The 18,610-nt window shown below is 31.2% G+C and overlaps 1 protein-coding gene across 1 annotated transcript; it reads right to left on the reverse strand.

Annotated features, from left to right (window-relative positions):
- Positions 1 to 4,201: 4,201 nt before the first annotated feature.
- On the reverse strand, positions 4,202 to 9,412 carry LOC106454051 (S-protein homolog 5-like). Its single transcript, XM_048743536.1, has one exon. The coding sequence runs from the start codon at positions 5,675 to 5,677 to the stop codon at positions 5,240 to 5,242; it is 438 nt and encodes a 145-aa protein (XP_048599493.1). The 5' UTR covers positions 5,678 to 9,412; the 3' UTR covers positions 4,202 to 5,239.
- Positions 9,413 to 18,610: the final 9,198 nt, after the last annotated feature.

The raw sequence follows: 18,610 nt of genomic DNA on the forward strand, positions 1-18,610 counted from the left end.
TGGAGTAAGGAGATCTGGTTTTCTTATGCTACTCCAAAATTTGCTTTCCTCACATGGATTGCTATCCAGAATAGGCTTGCTACAGAAGAAAGAATTCTGAGTTGGGGGGGGGGGGGATGTGAATGCAACATGTGTGATGAATATTTAGAAACAAGGAATCATCTTTTTCGACTGTAGATACTCAGCATAAGTTTGGGAGAGTCTTGCGAGAGGTCTTATGGAAGATGATTACACAACAATCTGGTCGGACATAGTATTAATGATCTCAACGGGTCAAAATACTATCAAGATCCAAAACTAGCTCTATCTTATAGCAGACAACTCAGGCAAGTCTACGAAACTTGCATGCATCCTGGCTCCTGAGACTCTTTCATAGAATTCCAACAATTTCTCCCGCTCCTCAAAAGCCCACAGGAACGGTTGTGGTTGGAGAGAAATGGTAGAAGACATGGTGAGGTATCCTTGCCTTCGAACAAGATGATCAGAAGGGTAGATAGAAGCATTCGGAATAGATTTTCATCAATACTGAGAGCAGGAGATAATAGATGGGAAGGGGGATTACAGTACTGGTTCTCAACAAGGCCAATAGTTAGAGTATAGAAGTTAAAAGTATAGAAGTCTTTATGGAGTAAATTTAAAAGCTTTCTATTATGGTTGCATTGTAAATGTACCAAAGGTTTTTTTTTGAATAAGAATTTAACATTTAATCAAAAAAAAAAGATGTAAAATAGGGGTTCAGGTCGAATAATGGTTCCCTAAGATTTATTGATTTGCTGTTTTTTTTGAAATATCACAAAATTTATTAACAATTTTTTTCATATATATATATATATAATTGAAAATATTACCTATTTAACAATAATAATTATACAAAAATATTAAATGTTTATTCAACTCGATATTTATATTATAAAAGAGAAGTATAAAAAATAAATTACTGCTTAGTTTTTCAAGTTATTTACAATCATAATACGTCAATGAAATAATAAATTTTCTTACTTTTAAGTATTGTTGTCTTTTCCTGTTTATTAATGCATTTTCCTTATTCTAATTGTACTAAAAAACATCAATAATGATTATTATCTTTCTAAAAAGTGTATCCAAAAATTCTTCACCACTTTTGTCGAATAATCATTTCCCCAAATATATATATATATATATATCATTTAGTAATCTTTCAAAATTTCATATCTAGTGTTTTTAAATCCAACCCTAACATTGAACCGGACAATTTCCTGATCACCAAGTTATTGGGTCGATCGTAAATTAATTAATTTTGTTACATAATAATATATTAGCTATTAATTATAAAAAATATTTTATGTTTAAAAATATATATACATATATATAGAATAATTATATTAACTTTTCTTTATCTTTTATTTTCATTTCACATAAAATATCAAAAATAATTTATACTATTTAACAATTTTTGTGACAAGTTAGAAGTTATAACATACTAAAAAAATATCAAGACTTATAATTCATTAGTATTTAAATATCTAATTCGAGTAATAAAATTAAACTTCTAATCTAAAATAAACCTAAAATAAAATATCAAATTATAATAAATTGTTGATAGCAAAAATATAGTAATAACAAATAATATAAACTAATTTTAGTTCTCTAACATCGTTCATTTACTTCCAATGGCATAGTGAAATCCTCTTACAAATCTAAAAATTAAAAGTAAAATTCAGAACTAAAAATTCATGTCGTATGTAAGATTCACGATAAGCAGAAAATCAAATAACATAAAAATTTCGAAGGACACACAAAGTCAACAGTAGAGGAAGATAATAGTAAAAAAAAAAACTAAAAACCAAAATTTTCATTTAGAATACAAAATAAATTTTAATAACATAATTACAAACATCTACTGAAAAATATTATCTACTTGGTCAATCAATGGTTGAACAGGTACGCGGAATCCAGGTGTAAACGGTTTTTTTGTGAGTTTTATCGGACTTTTATATAATGGTTTTTTTCTAAAACTCAAACCGGATTACATATAGGTCACACGGATTTACCGGTTCGACTTGGGCTCCAGGTCAGATTTCAAAGAACTAATTGTATTACAACAACTATGTATACGAATATAACATTTAGTACAAATAAAAATTTAAAATAAATACCCTTGCGGTTCCGCGGTCAAGGTCTAGTTATAATTTAAAAGAAATCCTAACACTCTCCAAAAATATTGTAAATTTTCCTTGTTATCATATTTATATATATACTTTAAAATTTTGAAGTTTTATTTGCTATACTTTTTTTAACACTGGGTAACACATTACATATCATATAATCTCTAACTCTATTACATATGATGATCAACTACCTGCGACATATGTGATGTTGGTGAACAGCTCCACGGATAAGATTCCACGATGAAGTTCTCCTCAAAACATTTGGATCGACGGACGGTTCTGCAAGTACGACATCCTCAATGCAGGCTCTCTCCATAGCAGACAACCACAACAAACGGCTCTGCCTACAGTACTCGTACTTTGGAAGCTCCAATAAGCTTCGCATCATATAATCTGCAAGAAATTGCATAGTCTGAAAATCGAAACCTAGACCTTTGTGTAGAAGTCCTTAAACCTTAACCAATGATAGGCTACATTTCTTCCCCAATATTTGCTATACTTTACTCGAAAACTCTGATACCGCTTGGAAACTTGACTTAAAATAAGCAGGTCTCGGAAGGATCTTCTACAATCATTCTACCTTGGATACATACCCGAGATCTCATTTTGAAGACCACATTTCCTTCTCATGCATGCAGTAGGTAGGGTGATTACTGATTAGGATAGATCAAATCCATGCCACTTCTTTTTGCGTATCAAAAATCTGTCTTCACTCAGACTCTCAAGAGATTGTTAATAGGAGATCGACTGAATTATTTGACATTATTTCAAAAAAAGCTTCACTTTTAGCTTCCTTTGTCTTTCGTCATTTTCCTTGTATACATTGAGCGCAAAATGGACTGGCCAACTCTGTCGCTTAAGGCTATGCCTTTGTATCAAAATCCTTATTTTGGTGTTATCCCTGGGTCTTTAATAAAATACCTTCTTCCCCCAAAATAACTCCATCAGAATTTATCGTGTCTAGGTACATGCAGATAACTAAATACATTTACATATGAGAAGAAACTGACCCCTAATAGTTGGCTTTTTGTGTGAACAGGCTCTGTTGATTTTTGTTTTACGAGCATACAGAGTCATTCCCAGGCTAATTTACAAAGTTGAACGCTACTTTGCTAACAATTAGACTGCACTGTCATTATTGAATATATAAACATTGAATCCAATCTTCAAATCTAATTGTTTATATATCCCATCTAGTCTAATATTAAATATTTTGAAGGATAATTTACATTTTCTTGGTGTATCATCAGTATTATGGATCGTTCGACAGCTAGAAAGACGTGAATCGAAAATACTGTTAAAAGTATAGTTGTGAACTTTTGATATATATCGTATAAGTATATAATATGTAAAAATTATTTCAAGCACCAAATTTCTTAGTTTATTATAATTTGTGTTGCACTACAAGGAAATACAGTAAAAATGATGGAATAATTAAATATTTTAAGAAGCCCATGAAAAACAATTAGTTTGACCTCCATTACGTAAAAAAAATCCTTACATGGTGCTTGCTTGTAGTTGTTCTAAATACATTTTCTGCAAACTCCAACTTTGCTTTTCAGATATCGTCTTGATAATCTATAAAAATATCAAATGCGTATGTATTGCTAGGCCAAAACTACAAGTGTGTATACCGTTGTTTTATGAAGGTGACACAAAATCTAAAATCGAAATCAAGTGAAATCATTCACTTATCTTTGTATTTGTTCGTACAATGCCAATCAACGTCACACACGTTACAGGTTTTCTGATAATCACAACATGTTTGCCTGAGAAGGCAAACATCATGCAGACAGAGGCCCAGCCCTGATAGGAAGCTGTAGAAGCATGGGCTTACGGCCTTTGAAATATAGATAAAATTTTCGTGCAATTTTTTTAATATATTATTAGTCCAGTGGAAATATTAGTGATGTTGGATCCTAAGAACCCTGAGTTCAAATCATGACTAGATCAATAGCAGCCTTTTTTCTTTCGTTGCAAGGATGATTAGAAATGTATATGTAATTGTGTTTCCTTCAGAAAGCCATTGTCCTTTTTTCTTCATCTTGTGTTATAATATTTGTTGGGGAGTAAAGTAGTATTTAATATATATAGATTGAAATGATATTTTGTTATAAGGAGTATTGTTTAGCCAGAAAGGACATGAGAATTATATCCGCTGTAGTATAACATATACATTTGTATCGTTTGCAACATATTTAAAATAAATGAGTAGAATTTAATTACATATTAATTACTTCCCTCATTAAAATAATATCAATTTTTCATTTTAGTTAATACATTGAGAATTCGTGATTTGGTTTGTGGTTTAATTTATGATCTAATATGTCTTGTGGAGAAAAAAATATTATTCCTTTCGATTAATTTTTGATGTTTTTAATATTTTATACAATTATTATGAAAATATAATAAATTTTCTAATTTATAATTTTATCTAACCTGTTAACACATTAATCAATAGTACTGAAAGTGAAACTTTTTAAAAAATTTATATTGAAAATTTAAATAACACATTCAGGAAAATGATCCTAATTTTTAAACGGATGGAGTATTATTAATAAATGAAATGATATTACTGTTTTCCATTACTAGCTAGGTGTTTATTTTGACAAGGGATGTGAAAAACCAAATATTATATACAAAATAATTATAAGAAAAGAAAAATATCATTTATATATTTTAGTTCCATCTTTTGGTTGTGCATTCTCCCATATATCTCCTTCAATTTCTCTATTCTACGAACCTATTTAGATATTTATATTATGTATTCATACCCATTTACAAATACCTATAAATTTAATTAGTTTAACTATAGATAAAAAGAAAAAAATTGAAATTTTAAATATATGTATTTACATACAAAACATTTTATATTGTACTATGTACAATTTAATTAACACAAATTATAGAATTATCTCCTAGTATTATATATTCATCTGTTAACATAGAAGGATAAATCAATAAGTAAGTTAACATTATCTTAAATGAAATATTTCTTAAATTACTAGAATTATCTTATAGAAAATAATTAATTTTATCGTAACGCCAAGAACATACAAAATTAAACCATGCAAGAAATATTTTAAAATAATTTAAGAAGACCACTTAAAACAGTAAGGCTGCCCTCCATCACGTCTATCTCTACATGGTGTTGCCTCGTAAATGCTCCAAATGCATTCGCTGCAAACCCCAACTTTGCTTCTCGGATTATGGTCTCGATCAGCTCTAAAGATATCAAATGTCTCTGTATTGTCAGGCCAAGCAAAACTGCAAGTGTATACCGTTGTTTTGCGGATGTTAACACGGAATCTAAAATCGAAACTATCACCAGGTCCAAGTGAAAATACTCCCTTATCTTCACCTTTGTTCCTACAGTGCACAATTAATGTTGCACGCGTAGCAAGTTCATTGATAATTATAACATGTTTAGCGGAGAAGAGCAACAGTCCTGCAGATGCAAATGACACTGTTCCATAGATGATTAGAAATGATATTAGCATGGAAATGAAATTTCGGTTTCTTGAAGCCATTGTATTCTTTTTGGGAGGAAGTACGCGAAATTATATATAATACCATTTATAGTATCACATATGCAATTTATTTTCTTTTTTAATAAAAAGATATCTATACATTTTTTTAGTTAGGAACAATTTAAAATAAGTTAGAGAAGATATATGTCAGCCATTAGTTATATGCCTCGTTAAAAATCCATGATTTGTTTGTGATATGACATTTGTTTTTTACCATTTTTTGTATCTTACTAATAAATTAAATGACATTTTCAGAAATGTAATTTTGAGAGGTTGTGCAAAACCAATTAAATATTATATAGAAAACTAGATTCTTCATCTGCTGTAGATATTATAATTTATTAACTTTACAATATTTAAAGTTTCTGAAAATATAATAAATTTACATAAAATTTACATCTGTTAAAATATATGTACACATGATGTATCACATTTAAACCTTTTTTAAAAAAAAATCTATAAAATTTAAATTAGTTACCATTTCACTATCTCTTTATTTATTTTCAAGTATATAAGTTGTGGTCATAAATGTACTTATATTTTTTATAAATATAAAAAGGAACTTTTAATATAGGTTGTAGGATACACATAAAATCCTAGTACTATTGTGACTAATCTTTTTAGCCAAAACGAATTTTCTTATTATACCCTTTTTGATATTTATTTACTTGATTGACATAAACCATCAATTTATAAGCATAATAATTCATTTGTATTTTCTTTTTGCAAAGGCTCACTATGGATATATGATTGTTATAATTTTGTCTACAATTTTTACATGCATGACTCTTATTTAAAATATTTTGCATGTATGTTTGATAGTATAACATTTATATTTAAATTTGATATCACAATAATATTTCATGCACTTTAACTGATATTAAATTTTTTTCTAGAATATAGAAAAGGAGAAATAAATAATTAAATTTCAACTAATATAAAGTTATTTTACTTATTCAGATAACAATATAAATAATTTAAAGTATTTGATATTGTGTTCCATTTGGTATTGTTTAATATAATGTTTAATAGGTTTAATCATACTTTTAATTGAGAATACGATTAAGTGAAAATGTTATAATTTGATTGTTGTTTAATTTTTAATGGTGACTAAGCTAAGATTACATAGGATGTTCAGCCATATGTGTCTCATCAATAAGTCTCTCTAAATTTGTTGACATAGCTAATGTGGGATTAGCTTCCTTAACTGTTTTTAATTACCGCTTCCTAAATCTCCGTTTGTCTTAATATATCATATGGTTATCCTAACAATACTCGCTCGGTTGTTTTCCTCTAGTTTCAGCTCATAATTTTCAAATCATAGTATTGGAAAGTTTGACTTTAAATCTAAGTTTCATTGTTGGTTTAAGTTATATATATATGTGTGTGTGTGTGTTTTAGATATACAAAATTGTATTGGTAATCTTAATTTATGATTTCGTGTCCTCATACGATATTCGTTTATATATATACAAAATTGTAAATTTTATATTGTTTAGGGTTTAGAATTTAGGGACTCGTATTCCATAAATTTAGGGTTTAGAAATATTTAGGTTATATGGTTTAGGTTTCATGAAATACGAATGAAACATGATAAATTATGTCATTTAAATATTTGGAACGTTATGGTTTTTGGTTGTTTGATAAGCACGTATAATTTGATATTCAGTTTTGATATTATTTTCAAAAACAAAACTTTCAATATATTAAAACTACGAATGCAGCTTTGTAAAAGAGAATATCTCAATGTATATAATATGAATTCGGCTTTGTAAAAGAGAGTATCTCAATTTATTGTAAATCATTTAAACATGAAAGTTACGATATACTTGAGAATATTATCAACCATATGTTAAAAAACAAAATCACGGGGTACCAGATTGAACGCATCAATTGAGAATGAACTAGTACATAAACATCTTCTAAACAAAGGTCAAATTTTATCAATAAACGCATTCAGTCTAAAAGAATACGGTGACGAGTTTGGAATTAGTTCATTTATTTACAGATTGGCTATTCTAAGGACCACTAGCACAAAAGGGTTGATTGATTTTCCTAATGATGTACCTCATATAAGTATTTCACTGATTTGGTGAGGTGTTAGAAGGAAAATATGAAATGATCGTATTAATAAGTAACAATGCTCTTATGTTCGGTAGCACAAAATAAAATGTATTTTTCCATTAGTTACATTCTGACTAATCTCTTATGTTTGCCATCTTCTGTTTGTTTTAAATTATAGATACCATTGTACAAATCATTCATGTTGGCAATGTTGAAGAAGTGAAATCCAAAAGAAATTCAAACAGTTCTTCCACCCTCCAAATGATTATGCGCGATTAAAGTAAGTGATTTTTAATATTTATATCATATAATACTCTTATATATTCGGTGGCACAAAATAAAATGCATTTTCCAGTTACATTCTGACTAATCTCTTATGTTTGTCATCTTCTGTTTGTTTTTAATTATAGATGCCATTGTACAAATCATTCATGTGGGCAATGTTGAAGAAGTGAAATCTAAAAGAAATTCAAACAGTTGTTCCACCCTCCAAATGATTATGTGCGATAAAAGTAAGGGATTTTGCATATTTATATCATATAATCAACGGTATAATATCTTATATATATAATTAATATCAGTGAGGTTACATTTAAATGTACTTTATGGAAAGATCATGCAAAAAAAACATTTACTTATACCGCGAATTATAGATGCCATTGTACAACTCATTCATGTTGGCAATATTGAAGAAGTGAAATCTAAAATAAATTCAAACAGTTCTTCCATTCTCCAAATGATTATGCGCGATAAAAGTAAGAGATTTTGCATATTTATATCATATAATCAACGGTATAATATCTTATATATATAATTAATATCAGTGAGGTTACATTTAAGTGTACTTTATGGAAAGATCATGCAAAAAAAAAAATATTTACTTATACCGCGAAGAATATGGATGTGGTTGTGGTAGTTGTCATGCGTTTTATGTCTGTCAAATCTTACAAAGGTATAACACTTTTAATTCTTTCCTCATTTATGCTATTTTTTGTATATTCAATTTATATGTCAAATGTCTTTGCAGTGTATTACAAGTGAAACAAGCATATCTAATTCTTTCATTGCCACAAAGATATTGGTTAATTCTACTACTGAACATGTTGATAATTTCACAAATAGGTACATATTTCCAACTCATGATCAAGTTTTAAGTAGAATGATTATACATTATTAAGTATTGTTTTCATCAGTGTTGTTATTATTTTTTCCGTAATAGGTTGCTCAGTAATCATCAAATGATTATACAAAGTGTTTTCAGTCAGATATAATTTGGTTTTTGTTTAGATATCTGCAGTGAGTTTTTCTCGAGAAATCCTCAGAAGACTTTATCCTGCATTTTAGAGTCAACATCAGTAAGTATGAACTGAATGAAATTCTGTTTATAACCATTATATGAATTTTTCGTATATAAGTGAGCTTTCGTCGTATTTTAGGCTGTTTCGGACCTTTTAACAACTTATTTGTTTTTACAATTTTCTCGGAAAACGTCGATTTTTCTGATGTATGTTTTCTATGTCGTTGGTCTTATGAAATGATAAAAATCAATTAATTTATTGTATGACACGATGGTTTTAAGTTAACCAGCATCGTCTTGACGTCTGACTTGCACTTTTACAAGAAAACAACGTCTTGCTTGTTTTCTTCGTAAAATCTTAACGGAAACTCCGATTGCTACGAAACAAGAGATATTTCGCAGGAGATTCAAAGAAGTACATGATGGGAACCTCATTGGGAAATATCTGAGCATGAAGGGCGACATTTACCTGATGAGGGAGGAGAATGTTGACATTGACTTGATGAGAGGAGGAGAATGGGGACATTGACTTGATAAGAGAGGCATCAGGCGACATTGACCAAGGAGAGAGGGATTTGGGCCACATTAACCAAGGAGAGAGGGATTTGGGCCACATTACCAAGTAGAGAGGGAGTTGGGCGACATTTACGAAGGAGAGAGGGAGTTGGGATACAAAGACTTGATAAGAGGAGGAGAAAGGCGACATTGACCTAGGAGAGAGGGACTTGGGCGACATTAACCAAGGAGAGAGAGAGAGAGGGATTTGGGCGACATTGAGCTCAGGATAGAGAGAGAAGGGTGACTTTGAGTGTATGAAGGGTGGTGATTCCTTTCGTCCATTCTCATTCCTTCAGTTTATTGCTCCGTATACTTTGGGAACAATTTCATTTGTTTTACGCAAGTTTTTCGATAAATATTTTCCGAAACTTGTTTTGCGGAAGATTATCTCACATATTTTCTTATGAGGTTCTTCCAAGGAAACTTTCTGATTTTTGTTTTACGGATGATTGTTTCGTTAAATTCATCATTTCTCGCAATAACCTTATGCAAGAACTTTTCCAATCTTCTCATGTTTGGATTGAAACTCTTTCATTCATTTCCCGGAATGAATTACACAAAATTTTGTTCTTATATCCTTATTTAAATATGCTCGGCCTTTGCGGTGTAGTTTCTTCGATATTTTTGGCTCTTATTTGTTTAAGGCATTTTTCTCATGATTCTAAGAATCATTCTAGTGATGCCACATGGATACAAAAAAAGTTGTAATGTTTCTCAATTAATATATAGGGGATTTATCTTTCTTTTAAATTGGAAGACAAAATATGATCCAACTACCATATTTACTAATTCTAAGCACGGTATATTATTAAACCTCTTATCCTCCTTTACATATACAATTATTTATGTTTCTTAACTTTTCCTACGTTACATACCTATTAAACTTTATAGTATTTTTGCTACTTTGCTAGATACTACAGTAAAGAAATTATGTATAGTAGAGATATAACATATAATATACTTAACTGAGAAAATCTATAATAATAAAGTAAACTCATGATCTCTCCTCATGCCTCCACATCCTCAAGGAGAGGGGTACTTTTCTTGACATGTGGCATCATTTTATTAATAATCAAAATTTTTTCTTGAATGGGGTGGGTTGTTATCTCATAATCAAGTGGGCCCATATTTCATAGGGGTCGTCAACATCGTTGAAATCCTAATTCCATTCCTTTTGTCGAATCGGAGATCTGAGTAACGGATGCCATTAACCTTCGCATTCAATCTCAGTTAACTCGACCCCGACTACGTGTCATTATTTCACCACCTCCGTCCTTTTCAGCTTCTTCACGATCTCCTACCTATAAATAGAAATCTTCGGCGGCATGGTTTGTACAGATTTGTTTCTCTTCTCCCTTCAGTATGTAATCAATTTCACAACGCATGAATCAATGAGTTCCTTGAAAACCTCTGTCTATGTTGTTACTTTATATTTCCAGCACCTTCCAGAGTTTGGGAGACTGGCAGTGCTTCAGAATGTCACGCTGAAAACGATCATTACATCTCCCACTTTTTTCATTGAAAACTTTTGCTTACACTCTTGGTTTTTGTTTTTGTTTTTTGTTTTTTTTTTGTATTGTTGCAGAATGAGTGCAGTAGAGACAGATCTTAATTGGTCTCCTCTGTTGATTGATTTCCCAGAAATTTTTAGACCTCACCAGTCGCCACCATAAAGTCTACACAGGAGGTCTGTTTTTTTTTCAATTACCAAGTTCTCTCCAAAATTTCAATATATCACCATATGATAAAAACTGTGAATATTGAATAGAGAATGGACCATTTTATCTTAATAGTGTTTTAGTTCTAATTATCTTAAGGTGTGGTAGAGGTGTGGTGTGTTTGACATGACAAATGTACTTTCTGTCTCAGGTCAGTGGACTACGAGAATAAGGTAAAGGTCATTGCAACAGTTTACATTCAAAAGAAAATGTTTAGAGTACCATACTTCCAAATCTCAGGTCTCCATAGCATATATTTTTCTCTGATTTTCGCTTCTCTTAAGTTACCTCTTCACATCCCGTACATCAAGGAGGCTGGAGAAGAAACTATGGCAAGCCTTTATTTCCTTTCAGACAAGTTTTAACTTTTCTTTCACGAGTTTTGTGTTTGGTTTCTTCTCAATTCTATGATATGATAATAAAAAGTTACTAATACTATGGGTGTCCTTTACCTTTTCTATTCCTTACACCATGTAGTTTCCTATGGAATGTACTTAATGTTACATTTGTGTGATGTAGACCTGAATTGAACATGGAGATAAACTATAAATAACCGAGTGGCTTGGTTGGTCGCTACGTAACGACCGGCTCGTTAGCGGACCGGTCGCTACGTGGCGACCTTGTTTGGATCCTTTTCTGACGTTTTATGAACGTGTTCTTGGACTATAGGTGTTTAGTTTCGATGAATCAACGGAGATTAGTGCAAGATTTCACCGCAAAGTTCTTCGTAAAGATTTATTTACGAAGATTACTTCTCGTAAAAATGTTCATGTTGATTTTTACGGATATTTGGATGTTAACTTCGCCGTGTCCGTTTTTGACCCCAACAAAGTTTTTCTTTTATCTGTGGGATTGATCCGTGGACAAACATCGACAACTCACAGAATTTGTTACTATAGAAGTGATTATTGAATTCTTAAGAAATCTAAGGTTTCAGAAAATGTTTTCGCAGTGAGGGATACGATCTCCCGCTTTACTTAGTTTAGTCTTCGTCAGCCGTTTTAGTTTTTGAGTGGGGGATTGACAACCCGATCTGATGTGCTTCCATTTCCGCGAGAAACCTAGGGTTCTTCCGAAAAATTATGCGGAAGAAGTATCGGTGAATCTTTCACCCGATTTGTTGTGCTTCCTTTTCTGTGATTAACCTAGGGTTCTCCGAAAGTTATTCAGAAAACGTACAGCGGTGAGTTATGTACCCGATTTGATGTGCTTTCTTTTTCCGCGATTAACCTAGGGTTTTCCGAAGATATTCGGAAGAAGTATAGCAGTGAGATATATACCTGTTTTTCTGTGCTTCCTTTTTACGCAATTAACCTAGGGTTTTCCGCGGTTTTGGGGAGAGCAAGTTTTACTTTTCCGAAATGTTTTCGGAAAACATCTTTTGGTAAAACCTTTATGAGTTGAGACTTCTTTAGCTCGGTAATGAGCCGAAACTTATGGGGTTTGATAAAATTTATCATTGCCCTTTCTGTTTAGACAGAGAAATCGCGAACTCATTTTGGTGCTCTTCTCGTGGCGAAAAGTTGCGACTAGGTTTTCGATTATGTTGAGCACTACGGCGTTTGCGTAAGCGTTGGCCATAGGAGCAGTCAGTGCTGCGAATTTGTCTTTCATATTTCCAGACATCGTTTCGATCAAGCATTTTGGGGCCATGAGTTAGAGTAAACTGTGGGAACCGAAATTCGTACCATCGATTTCCGTAATCAGAGGAAAGTCAAGAAACCCTAACTTTTCATGAGTTCCCGGATTCTATGCGAGAGCCAACAACAAGTGACCAAATAAATGCGGAAAATATGAAAAGATAACAAAACGAATTTATAGAAAAGGTAGATATTATTTCAAATTCGCTTAAGAGCGTTGCGATCATCACAAGAGATTATAAAAGCTTCGGCTGCAAGAGCTTTCAGCGAATTATTAGTTCTAGCAACCTAAAACCATAAACCTAGTTGAGTCACAGCTCGATAACAGAAGACGGAAAAAAATACGAAAAAGGTTTTGATTGATTTCGGACTGAACCTTATGAAAGGCTGCCTACGTACCCCTTTCGAGGATCAAGCCGAACGTAGTTCGATTAAAAGAGTAGAACAAGAGATCGAACCGCCTTTGCGAGTTCGTCGAGTAATCGAGTGCCAATCATAGAAACAAAACATGTCGAGAATAATGCCTAAAGTTTCTAAATGCAGAGAGTTCTAAGAGTAAAAAGAATTGTTCTTTTGCCTCTTCAACCTCGACATCCTTATATACTCCTCCTAGAGTTGGTTTTCTCTTTCCCTTTCTGACCTCGGTCGAGTTTATCACTTCGCGGAAATATTCCATTTTCCTTTGATCTTCGTGTTTATCTTTTGGAAACTTCACATTATCCTCTAAACTTGACATTTATCATCTCCTGCAGAATAAAAGATAACCCGTTATAACGATTGGGCTCGATTTCGTATAAAATCGTGAGTGGGCTTTTAGCCGTGTTCTGGACCCTTTCGGGTTGTTTTCCGACTTAAGCGTTTTTATGATTTATCGAAAGAGCACTTCCGAAACGACATCGATTACGAAGAAAGTTCAAATTTCTCGTATAGTGGAGGTAGTTCAAGGTGTTTCGTTAACCGTTGCCATTTTAGACGATCAATTAGAACTTCATACGAGAAACGAGTTCTTGCGGACATCGATCGAGATGAAACAAGAGCAAGTTCGGTCCGATCTCGAAGGAGGGAGCTACGTGGACGGGACAAAGATAGGTTAGTTGATCCAACTCGGCGAGCGGGCGAGTTGGACTGCTCGTTCGGTCAAACTCGCCGAGCGGCCAAGTTGGACTGCTTGTTCAGTTTAACTCGCCACAAGGGCGAGTTGGATGTGCATCCAGCTTGTCCCGATGGCGAGCCGGTTTGATAGAGCCTTATGCTCGTTTCGTTGTTTCGACACCCATGATCCGCTTTTCCGAGGATTCGAGTAACCTTTCTCGAGGGATTATCGTATGAATCCTTTTCAGAACTCATACGAAACTCAATTTTGGTTTTCCCGCTTGTTGGAGAAAAATACTCAGGTGTTGAATTTCCCAGATCCCAGGCAGGACACTGGCCTCCGGGTCCTTGCTAGGAGATGCCCCAGGTCTCCGCTAGGAAACGCTCCGGTGAGCCAGATTGATAGAGTCTTATGCTTGCGACCATTCCCTCCTCCGGGAGAAATGGAAATCTTCCGATACGGGAAACCTTCCATATATCCGAATATGGAAGAGTTTAACCCTATTGGCCGACTAAGACCGACTTCAAGACGACTACATAAGGGTGCTCAAATCCTAGAACAAGGGATCGACACTTCGAGACTTAGAGATTAGAGCTAGACGGCTAGAACTATGGTTCATACTCAATATATTGTAGTTCCGGCTTGTTTACTCAATAAAACATCTCTTCAAATCTTATTCTCCTTAATTCTTACAAAATGCAAGGTTTATCCATCGTTCTGTGGTACTCACAAAGATCCTACACAAAAATCCCCTAACAGTTTGGCGCTAAAAGGAAGGGAGTAATTTAAACTACGTGACGATGGCGGTGGATGAGCAAAACGAGCTACCCGAAGCTACCCAAAGAGAAGCCAAGCTCCAAAGGCAACTCGACGGTCTACAAAGTCAAGTAACTGAGCTGCATAGGGCTCGAGAAGAGGTTATGGAGAATCCTGAGCTCTTCTCATAAGTCCAAAGCTTGAAAGAGAAGCTTGACGAACATTCTAAACAGCTGGAGCAGAACGCCGAGAAGCTCAACTAGCTCGAATCGGAGAACCTTGTCCTCCGAGACGAAAACCAAGCTCTCAATACGGCAAGCAACAAAAATCGTCGCCTCCAGACTCAGATCCGATCCATGCCAACTCTGGAGACGCCTAACTCCGGAGGAGAAATCGTCCGCCTACAATGTTGAACAGAGATGGAGCAGCGCACGGAAAGGCTAAAGGTACTCAGACCTACGACGTAGAAGACACCAAGTCTGAGCCAGACTCCGATAAGGAAGTACCCAAGGGAGGAACGATGACGAAATCCTCCATGACCGCCTACCTGGAACAGATGTTCTCCAAGAGGCTCGACGCCATGCAATCCATTGTGGAAAGGCTCCCAGGGATAGCTCCCCCAATCCGGAAAAGCGATCCTGACTCCTACGCCGATACTCCTTTCACGGATGAGATCACCCTGATCGAGATGCCGCGGAAATTCTCCTTTCCCAGCATAAAGAAAATCGATTATTTAAGTTTATAAAATTGGTAAACCATCTTTATTTGTATATAAATCTACATTTCATTTTCTATTATAAGTTTCAAACATTTTTAGCGAGAGTTATATACTATTCATATGAATGAAATGTTTTAATTTGCATTTTCAAACCTAATTTTAGACGTTTGATATATATCATTATTTTTGAATGACTATTTAAAAAGTTCTCATGATTTTCTTTGAAATTGGAATAAATTTAGTATTTTAAGAACATTTAAAACACTATTGATGGTTTGCCATTGAAAAAATAAATTAAAAAGTATATTCATAGTTTATCGACACATTAAATTTTATATTTTTACAAAATTTAAATGATGAAAATTATATTTATAATCGTTGTTGCTATAAATTTATATAGAATGTTTTGTAAAACTTAATTTGATAGTTTACAAAAATTTTGATAAAAATATATTATAGTGATTTTTATTTTTAAAGTATACATGTATAATTCAGATAGTTTAAGAAATCTTGTTTCTTTCATACAAAAACTATAAATATATATGATAAATAAATAAATACATATTTAAATTAAATATATATTTATAAAATATGATTTTTTGGTATAAAGATATTATTATTTTAATGAGATGGAAAATCTAGAATATTAAATATATATTAGTACACATTCATTTGATATGGTTTAGTAGATCTGATTTATTTGTTATAAAAACTTATAATTACATTGATATTTTATTTAGATATGTATACTTTAAAAATATGTTTTTCTATATATAAATATTATTTTCTTATTTGGTTTGATAAAATTTAGAATGGTTTAATAAGAATCAAATTAATCTAATATTAGTTTTAAACTGAATTTTTTATTGGTTATTATTCTTAGATTTTTAAACTTATATTATTAATGAGGTCAATTTTAGTTGGACTGTTATAATTTTTTTCGATAATCCAAACACCTGTTAATAAAAAGTCTCTATTTAAATATATTAGATTAACATTGAATTTAACACTAAAACCAGAATTAATATGTCAACAATATTGTAATCAGTTTTTCATATACTAAATTTCATTTTCGTACTAAGCTAGTCAATGATAAATTTCTAGTCAAGATTTTGAAAAAAGAAATATTAAATTATACCATTTATATTCTGATATTAGCTTCCTTTTGCTCCTTAACTTTATTAGATAGTGAATCTACGATCCAATATTAAAGAAAATCATTGACTTCTTATTCCAAATTCATATCACCAATCGACTATATAAAACCTCTTTAGATCTCAACAAAACTCATCGAAAACCAAACATAAGAGTACATTTTCAACACACAACCCCCCCCCCCCCCCCCCCCCCCCCCCCCCAAAAAAACTGCTTCTGAAGTATGAAGAACATCAGATCTTCCGTTGTTGTTAGTACCATTGCAATAATTTTGTTGTTGGTCGCTACAGGTTAATCAAGCACTTCTTTACTATTCTCAAATTTCTAATCTGACTAAGAAAAAAGCAAGGCTAACATGCATATTTTATTTTGTTTTGTAAATATTTAATATCAGGTGATTCTCCCGTGCTGATGCACTGCAATAAATATTTATAAAATAAATATAACAATAATTGATTAATATTTTCTTTTTTATTTTAAATTACATGTAATTTATATTAATAAAACTTTATTTTTATATTTAGACATGTGATTTCTATATATAATATTTAGTCAGTTTGGTTATCACTTAGATATATTAAATTGCTTCTACCTCTCCTAATATAATCATAATACTATTTTTGTTTTGAATAAATTTAATTTTTGATTAATTTTGTTATTTTCACTTAGGTTGGTGTTCTCTTAGATAAGTAATGCTTTTTAGTAATATTATATAAAATTTGATATATATATATATATATATATATATTGTTTTGTGAATTAACTAGAAAAATAAATTCAAGTGTCGATCAATTCAAAATTATATAAATAAATATAAAGATAATATTTTATAATCATATCCATACATAGTTTACAAAATAATTAATCTTTAACAATTAGTTAATATTATTTATTAATATGTTCTGAGGCATTTCGTAATTTTTATGTATAAAAATAAATAAACTATTACTATAAAATTAATATTGTTTTATTTTTGAAGTAGACTTTTAATTTAATTTTGGATAAGAATTTGGATTAATCTACTTACTCATTGCATGGCTTTATTAAACTTACATATATTCCATCAAATTTGATATAGTTATATTTGATTCTTATTAAGAGAAATCATATTGATTTTATATATCGCATTAGTTTAGTTTTTCATCTTAGATGAGTAAGTAATTTTGTAATATTTACATGTAATTTGATATATGTTTATTTCTCAAAAATATTAGAAAAAGATAAAATCGATTATCAGTAGAAAGTTGCATACGGAAAATAACCGGCAAAATTTTCAAAGCTATTGAATGCATATTGATATTTAAAATAATTAAAATATTTTTAAATTTTAAGTAACTTTACACCTTAGATTTATAAAAGATACACTAAATCATTTTAAACATAATAAATCAAATTTTATTATGTCTTTTATTAGGTTATTGGATGGTATAAATATAAATAAAATTAAAATATTAAAAAGAAAATTAAATATTAAGTAGAATAAAGATTATTTGAAGTAAAACATTTTATAGATATTTTATCATATAATATTTTATTAAACTAAATATTAAGCAAAAATGAATAAAAATCTCAACAATACTAATTATATAATATTTTTAGTCAACTATAGGTATCTCGGTTTAGTACTTTGAAAATATATTAATGTTATTTAATAGTTAAGATTATGTTTTAAATGCCATATTATTTTTTCAACTAATTTTTTTTTGAACTTTCCTTTTTTCGGAAGGTATATTATATACAAATAGATTTTCCTTTTTTTAAGTTCTTTTTAAAAATTTATAAATATTTATTTTTCTAATATATGTTATATTAAAATATAAAAATTTCATTAAAATTTAATCAACAAAAATTACTAAAGATGAAAATAGATTGTAATAATGTTAATTACATGTAATATTTTAATTCATTAAGGGATCTATATTATTAAACCATCG

The sequence above is a fragment of the Brassica napus genome, chromosome A10, assembly GCF_020379485.1.
Source record: "Brassica napus cultivar Da-Ae chromosome A10, Da-Ae, whole genome shotgun sequence".
Lineage (NCBI taxonomy): Eukaryota > Viridiplantae > Streptophyta > Magnoliopsida > Brassicales > Brassicaceae > Brassica > Brassica napus.

Coding starts and splice junctions, on each gene's coding strand:
- LOC106454051 (XM_048743536.1), bottom strand. CDS start 5,677: ATGGCTTCAAGAAACCGAAATTTCATTTCCATGCTAATATCATTTCTA.